The sequence below is a fragment of the Myripristis murdjan genome, chromosome 18 (genome assembly GCF_902150065.1).
Source record: "Myripristis murdjan chromosome 18, fMyrMur1.1, whole genome shotgun sequence".
NCBI lineage: Eukaryota > Metazoa > Chordata > Actinopteri > Holocentriformes > Holocentridae > Myripristis > Myripristis murdjan.
In genome coordinates, this window is record NC_043997.1 from 2071342 (window position 1) to 2079771 (window position 8430).

The 8430-nt window shown below is 43.4% G+C and overlaps 1 protein-coding gene across 1 annotated transcript; it reads right to left on the reverse strand.

Annotated features, from left to right (window-relative positions):
- Positions 1–3277: 3277 nt before the first annotated feature.
- LOC115376970 (low affinity immunoglobulin gamma Fc region receptor III-like) lies at positions 3278–5608 on the reverse strand (the record flags this gene model as incomplete). The annotated part of the gene is made up of 4 exons (XM_030076822.1): positions 3278–3390; positions 3623–3709; positions 3987–4229; positions 5323–5608. Coding segments are annotated over 4 exons (729 nt in total), but the record flags the coding sequence as incomplete, so codon positions are not given.
- Between the last annotated feature and the right edge of the window lie 2822 nt (positions 5609–8430).

The window sequence follows — 8430 nt, forward strand, 5'->3', positions numbered from 1 at the left end:
GTCATTTCTTGCTGAAGAAACCCTTGGTCGCCCAGATCTTGGTTTGTCTTCCAAGCTGTTGGTTCGTCTGTATTTCTGCAGAGTGGATCCAACTGCTGAAGGACTGCATCTGCACTTCCTGGCTATCTGGCGGCAGCTGTACCCTTCCTGGCTGAGAATCTTTATCTTCAGGTGTGTTTCCTGCGTTAGGTTCCTTGTTTTAGCCATTTTTGTGTCTGAAGAACTTTCAGATGTGCTGCTTTATATAGACACCAAGCTTGGCAACAAAAATTGTGTATTTTAATAAAAAGGTACCAAAATGACCTAATACTCCAAATTTCTTATGTATTTTTATGGAACCAATCAATTTGAAGTTTTTAATGGCTTTTTTTAGGATTTGTTTAGTATTTGGGCTGTGACTGTACTAAAAGAAATTGCACTTGAAGACCTAAGAGTGATTCTTAATGCAATATTTCACAAATGCATGGGGTGTCCCAAAACTTTTTTCCACCACTGTAAGCAAAGCCAGCAAACGTACAAATGCAATCAGCAGAGGCTAAAACACATCAATTTCCCGACTACAAGGCCACTTACCTCTCCCACGGAGACCAACAGCAAAAAGGAAGGTAAAGGCACCAAAACACTAATTATAGAGGCGGGGTCACACTATATAGGAACATCGGGGTACAGACTCAAATTAACTTTCCACATACTGACTCAACCTGTCAGGTATTAACTAAAATAAATAAAAATGAAATAAATTTAAAGTTACACAGATTTTGTGTAATAATAATAATAATAATAACAATAATAACAATAAGTACTGTACATAATCTTTTACACATATATCTTCCTGCTGCACAATTGACCCTGTTACACCTGGACCTGATGAAACACAGTGGACCAGCACCAGCAGCTGACATGGCTCCCCAAACCACCACCGACTGTGGAAACTTTAACTGGACCTCAAGCCGCTTGGATTCTGTGCCTCTCCTCTCCTCTTCCTCCTGACTCTGGGACCCTGATTTCCAAATGAAATGCAAAATTTACTTTCATCTGAAAAGAGGACTTTAGACCACTGAGCAACAGTCCAGTCCTTTTTGTCCTGAGCCCAAGTTAGACTCTGACGTTCTCCCCCAGATTCATGAATCTGCTTCGTTTCACAATCCTCTCAGTCCTGTGGTTCTCCCTGTTTCTTGTGCACCTTTTTCTACCACCTTTTTTCCTTCCATTCAGCTTTGCATTAATGTGCTTAGATACAGCTCTCTGTGAACAGCCAGCTTCTTCAGCTATGACCTTTTGTGTCTCCCCCTCCTGGTGCAGGGTGTCAGTAGTCAGGTTTCCATCCAAATATATCGACATTTTTGAGCAAAGTTTGTCAAAATGCGCAAAAGAAAATGCGAATTTATGCCTGTTTCCATTAGTTTTGTTTTGCGATTACTGGGAGGAGAGTGCGCCATGAGATGACATCATAAGATAGCGTCTGTGTGTCGACTGAACAACAACAAACACTCAGCTGACACTCAACAGCTGATCAGGGACAGATTCCTGCTGAACTTGTCTGCTCTTGAGAGAAGTCTGCTTACTATTTTGGCAGCGCTAACTTCGTACCGAACCATCCTAAATAAAGAATAAGATACTACTACTAATAATAATAATAATAATAACTAATAATAAGACTGTAGTGTAGAAGTGTGACGTGGTATCCGGTCCAGTCATCTTTTATTCTCAAAACCTGTTTCCACAGCAAAAAGTCGCATTTTCTTTTATCGATACGCTGAGAAATCCACCCCCTCCAAGCGTAAAAACTTTTTTTGCGAATTTTGGGCCGTTTTTTCTAATTTCTGGCGTTTCCATCCAATTTTTTTTTTCACAATTTTTGAAAATGCGAATAAAAATAGGTGGATGGAAACCCAGCTAGTGATCATCTTCTGGACAACTGTTGAGTCAGCAGTCCTACCCATAACTGTGTAGCTTCTGACCCAGACTGAGAGACCATCTAAAGGCTCAGGAAACCCCTGCAGGTGTTTTGATTTAATTCATTCATTCATTCAACCTTTATTTGGATTTGGAGAATCATTGAAAGCAAGCCCTCATTTACAATGATGCCGAATGTACAACAACCATAAAAACAATATGGAATCACAATACAATAACAAAAACAGAATAAAACAGGGATTAAAACAGAATAAAACAGGGATTAAAACAGAATAAAACAGGGATTAAAACAGAATAAAACAGGGATTAAAACAAAATAAAACAGGGAATAAAACAGAATAAAACAGGGACAAGATTAAAAGCAGTTACAATTATGAGTAAAATAATCAGCAATCAAAGATTTGAACTGGTTGAGGTGTACAACTGATTCAAGCTTCAAGTCACATTGCAAAGTGTTCCAGCTGTGAGCTGCACAGAAGCTAAAAGCAGTTTTTCCAAGTTCAGTACGTAGGCGCGGTACTTGGAGCAACAAAAAATTGGAAGAGCGTGTGGAGTAATTCCTACTGGACCACTTCAATAGAGAGCTCAGATAATTAGCTGATTGGAGTGTGACACCATGAGTCTCCAAAATGGAACTGTTTCACAATATTATCATTTTCTGAGATACTGAATTTGGGGTTTTCATAACCTGTAAGCCATAATCATCAAAATGAAAAGAAATAAACACTTGAAATATATCAGTCTGTTTTTAATGAATCGATATAATATATGATTTTCACTTTTTAAATTAAATTACTGAAATAAATCAACTTTTTGATGATATTCTAATTTATTGAGATGCACTAGTATCTATCAAACCATGAGGGAAAATATGAGTGGGGGAGGAGGGGCTGTAGGCACATGTGACTGAATGTGGCATCCAGTGCGCCCCCTGGTGACGAGACTGCAGGCAAAAAATAAATAAATAAATAAATCAGCAGTCCAGGCCCATTACCCCATTAGAAATGAAATTAAATGAAATATGTTTATTGTCCACCATGACAGAAACTGTCCCTCATCCACACCTGGACAGACGGGACATACATTAACATGAACATGTAATATTTAAAAAAAACACAAACACTGTGTACCACTAAGATAATTTCCACCTGTAATCTTGCAGCAATCTAACAATTATTTTCATACTAACTGGGATTCATGTGGGTAAATATGAGCGTGAGCAAGCATTTTATATATGAAAAGCGTTTGGTTTCTTTTTTGTGACTGGCAGCCCGTATTCCTTTTTTATTTAAATTCCAGCCTTGATAATGAAGTCATATTTTTCACCGTGTTGTTTTGTTTTTATCTTCATCCATTCATCTCAGAAGTCATGCTCGGTGGTGACATCGGCAATGACGTCATCATACTCGTCATCCAGTCCCTCATCAGCCTGGTTGAGCTGCACTGTTGCCATGGAGACGGGTGGCTCAGGTCCTGCAGGTCAAAGTTGAAGAAAAATTCAGAAAATCTGTCCTCTACTAATACAGGACCGGTACTGACAGAGGCAACAGCAGGATTCATTTATTTACATCGACTGAATCCACAGCAAAAACTGATTTTTCTAAGTTTGGCTGATGATATTTTTCTAGTCTCTGACCTGGTGTTGGCAGTAAACAGCAGCAAGAGAGCACAAGACAGAGAGACGGTCAGTCAGTCAGTCTCTTACCTGCAGACCTCTGGCGCCACAGAGACACCAGGAGCAGACTTGAGATGCAGTAAGGACAGAACACCACTAGGTGGCAGAGCAGTCTGACTGGAGACAGCAGGGGAGCTGGAGGAGGGGCTGCTGTTGTTGGTGGTGTTGGTCGTGGTGTTGTTTGTGGTGGTGATGTTGGTGGTGTTGAAGTTGGTGGTGATGTTGTTGGTCCTGTAGTTGTAGGTAAAACTAGAGAGAGAGCAGTGGAGTGGGTCAGGTGAAAGTGCAGATGGGAGTAAACTCTGTCTCAAAGCATTTCAAAACGCTGAAACTCACTTGAACGTTTGGACAAGAATTCTTGCAGCACCTGCTCATGTCAGAGAAACTGGCTCACCTGTCACAGCCAGCCGGCTGGGTGGAGACTGTTCATAACCAAAGATGTTGCAGTGGTAGAGACCTTCATCAGACTTGGAAACATGGTGGATGGTCATCTGTCCTGTAGACTCAGTCCTGATGAGGGAGCCATCTTTATAGAAATCAGCTGGGAGGCTGGTGTAATCCGAGGTTGTACAGTTCAGAGTCACAGCAGCTCCCTCCATCACAGGAAGGACAGGACTCTGCAGGATCACATCACCACCTGAACACAGAGACAAACCACAGGAGTACATCCATTTATGGCTCCGGAAAGTCAGAGGAATACTTTATTTTGCTGTTTTGAATTGAAAAGAAGTCTTAGGGCCCACTCACATTGGCAAGTCTGAGCCCGTATCGTGCTAAAGCCAAAATCCCCCCCTCCCCAGTCCCCGGCTGGCCTGCACTCACAGTACCTTTTCCCAAACGCGCCCAAGCACGATTGCCCCCGGTGTGCGCGTCATCACGTTGAAATAGACAACAACAGGCATGGCCCGACGTCATTATAAATCAATGTAGTTCAAATACATCATGTCTTCCTTTTAACTAAAAAACGTTTTTGGTCCTTTTAATCAGACATGGGATGTTTATTTACCTTGACAGTTTCGGAGGTAACTTCCTCCTTCTTCAGAAAGGTCCAACTGAAAGCTGGAGCGGCACCTGTCAGATCCGGCAGACCGGGTGACCGGGTGGCCGCACACCGCGCGGTGCCGCGGCCAGTGCCGGCCGGTGCCGACGCGGTGCTGGCCAGCACCAGGTCTGCCGGATCTCCGCACACAGACTGCTGTACTTTCATTATAAACCGACTTTTGTTTATCCGCGGTTGCAGCAGCACAACAGACAATGACACAGACAACATGGTTGATTATTGATTGCGCAACGCGGCCATTCGTCGCGCTGCGCACATTAAACAATTTTGCAGAGGCAGGAGGAAAGTTGCACGATTTACATCCGCGCACTGCGTGCGTGACCGTGCATGTGCTCATGTACGCGCCCGTACCGTGCAGAAGCACACCCCTTTCAACCGTGCCAGAGCGGGGGAAGTGTACTGTATTCAAGCACGATACGGAGCGATCACACTGGTCAAAGAATCCGGATTTTAAGGGCAATCGTGCTTGGGCGCGGATCAAACTTGCCAGTGTGAGTGGCCTCTAAGAGGCTAGGGTTAGGGTTAGGGTTAACCCTAACCCTAACCCTAACCCTAACTTATATTGTACAAGAGGATATGTTATATTTGTATAAAATCATATTTCTTTAATTTTGAGTGCAATGTGGTGTTTGTGGAGCAGTAAAGGTGAGTAGCTGCTGTGTGGACTCACCAGTGATGGTGATGTTGATGGTGTTGCTGGTTGCTCCCTCTCTGGACTCACACCAGTAAACTCCAGTGTCTGATGGCTTTGTGTAACTGATTCTGCAGGAGGAAGCTCTTAGTCTTCCCCAGGTGTCTCCACACTCTCTCATGGTTCCTGTGGTCGTGTTCCTCTTCACCGTCCATCCAGCAGAGTCTTCCTCACAGCTCAGATCAAGAGACTCACGAACAAACAGCTGAGCTGTGCTGGGCCTGAGAGTCAGGGAGCCTGGGTGGGGGTGGAGAGGAGGGACAAAGGTCAGAGGGCTGACTGGGCTGACTCTTGTAAAGCTGGAAGTCAGAGACTCTCCTCACACTTTGGGCCTGCAGCCAGAGAAGTGCACTGACCTTTGTTGGGCCTGCAGCACAGAGACACGGTCAGCACTGAGGACACAAGAGACTCGGCTTGGTTTGAGCTTTTCACACCATCACACAAGACAGCTGCACTCCAACAACATGCAAACTGGGCTGTGGACTTCCTGTCAAACCTGCTAAAGTCTGCAGGCCACTCATTTGGCTTCACTGTGTTTCATAAAGACTTGACTGGAGATTTAATCCAGCACAGATGCAGGAGAAACACATGAAGGCATTTCTAACACTAAGGCAAGTAAAAAAAAGACTAAGGTAAGTAAACAAAGACTGAGGTAAGTAAACAAAGACTAAGGTAAGTAAACACAGACTAAGGTAAGTAAACAAAGACTAAGGTAAGTAAACAAAGTCTAAGGTAAGTAAACAAAGACTAAGGTCAGTAAACAAAGTCTAAGGTAAGTAAACAAAGACTAAGGTCAGTAAACAAAGTCTAAGGTAAGTAAACAAAGACTAAGGTAAGTAAACACAGACTAAGGTAAGTAAACAGCCAGTGTGTACTCACAGAGCAGCCGTAGTAGAGATGGGCTCTCCATTCCACAGCTCGCTGATATGAGATCAACACTTTGAGTTTCATCAGTCACACCAAGTAAACCCCGCCCCCTTCCTCTGTGAGTGTGACAACATGTTTTGGGGTGTTTGTGGTTTTCTGTCCAGCAGCAACTGAAGCAGCACAACTCATCATCCTCGACCCCACCCTGTCCTACCAGCCCCATGTCAGCCAGGTCACCAAATGTCATGTATTATTATTATCATTATTATTAACTCAAACTGCAGCTCGGGATCATGTAGTCCAGGTTCATGTAGATATTTTAATGAGATGTAGTTCAGATGCATCGTAATAAAACACAGGAAGGAAGAAACATCTTATAAACAACAGAAACAAGACAAAAGAAAAGTGCAAGATGCAAATGACTTTAATTTTGAAGGTGTGTTTGAAAACCCTAGAAGGGGCAACATAGTGCGATGCAAGCTCCACATTCAGCTGTATAGTGATGTTGCAGTGATGTTATATTATATATTATTATTTATTTATTATCACTAGGCTTCTGTCGTTTCCACTGAACACACTGCACTTATTTCTGCTTACATTTCAAAATAAAAGTCACACAGAGTGCAAAAAAACTGTGAATGTGGTTTCATCAGGCAGTTTTCAGTCACTATTACAGGAAAAGAACAACGCTGACCAAACACACACACACACACACACACACACACACACAAACACAATACAGAGAGCATGGGAGAATGTTTAGGTTGGTTTGCCACACCAAACCCACAACAAGTGATGAGTTTCCATCTCACAGCTTTTGACAGCACACACACACACACACACACACACACACACACACACACACGGACATGTTGGACGTCCTGCTGAGATGACCGCTGTGCTGGTTTGATGATATTATTACCTTTACCTCACACACAACTTTAACTGGACTGCAAACACTCCAGTGGTCGGCCATCGTGCATCACTGGGACGTAGAGCGCCGCATCTAACCCAATAAAACACTGCAATTCAAGTTGAGACCTAAGATTTAACATTTAACATTATAAATATGAAACGTGTTGCCCTGGGGCAGCAGCTCTCTGATAATAATAGGTATTTTGACGTATTACGGTTTCAGTTCTCCTCCAGTCCTCCAACATGGAGGAGAACTGAAACCCCCGAGCCGACTGAGCGACTCGAGCAGCTCGTACCAAAGAAAAACGCCACCTTCATCATTCGGACACATTTTGGCTTTAGTGAAGACGACACCGAGCAACAAGAAGTAAACACTGCAGAAAAACAGTTTCAGCGAGCAAAGATAATATCACCGATCTGCTTCAACACATGGAGCCCGATCAGGACAGCCCCGCCTCCACCAAGCAGCTGCTGCAACAAATAATCACATCCACTGTTGGACGTGATGGCGTGTGGCCTCCATTCTACAGCTCTGAGAAATCATCAACTCTTTCAGTTTTACCAGTGAAAACCAAGTGACACTGAACTCTGCAGTCTCTGTCCTGGCCTCAGACTGAAGAGCTCACCACCTGTTTTCACAGTCAGCAGTCCGGCTGATGAGTGGGGAAGCTGCACTGATCTGAACTCACATCTGTTCCCATGATGCTTTTCTGCATCTTGATGTCAGCCCTGCTCCACATTTCCCATAAATGATCTTTGATCTCATAAACTGAGTTAAACTGATTCTGCGGGAGGAAGCTGCTGGTCTTCCCCAGGTGTCTCCACACTCTGACATGGCTGTTTTGGTCGTGTTCCTCTTCCTCTTCTATTACTGACATTAATATTTAGCGTTAAATCACATGGGCCCAGCAGGTACTGTCCGTGGTGCTGACTATGCCCCAGCAGGTACTCTCCGTGGTGCTGACTATGCCTCAGAAGGTACTGTCCGTGGTGCTGAATCAACCTCGGCAGTTACTGTCCGTTGTGCTTAATTTACTGAGGCATTTCATTCATTTTATTATAGAAAGTATATAGTAGTAGTAGCAGTAGAAGTAGTAGTACTAGTAGTAGTAGCAGCAGTAGTAGTAGCGGTAGCAGTAGTAATAGTAGTAGAAGTAGTAGCCGTAGTAGTAGTACTAGTAGAAGTAGTAGTAGCAGCAGTAGTAGTAATAGCAGCAGCTGTAGTAGTAGTAGTATTAGAAGTAGTAGTAGCAGTAGTAGTAGTAGTAGTAGTAGAAGTAGTAGTAGCAGCAGTAGTAGTAGTAG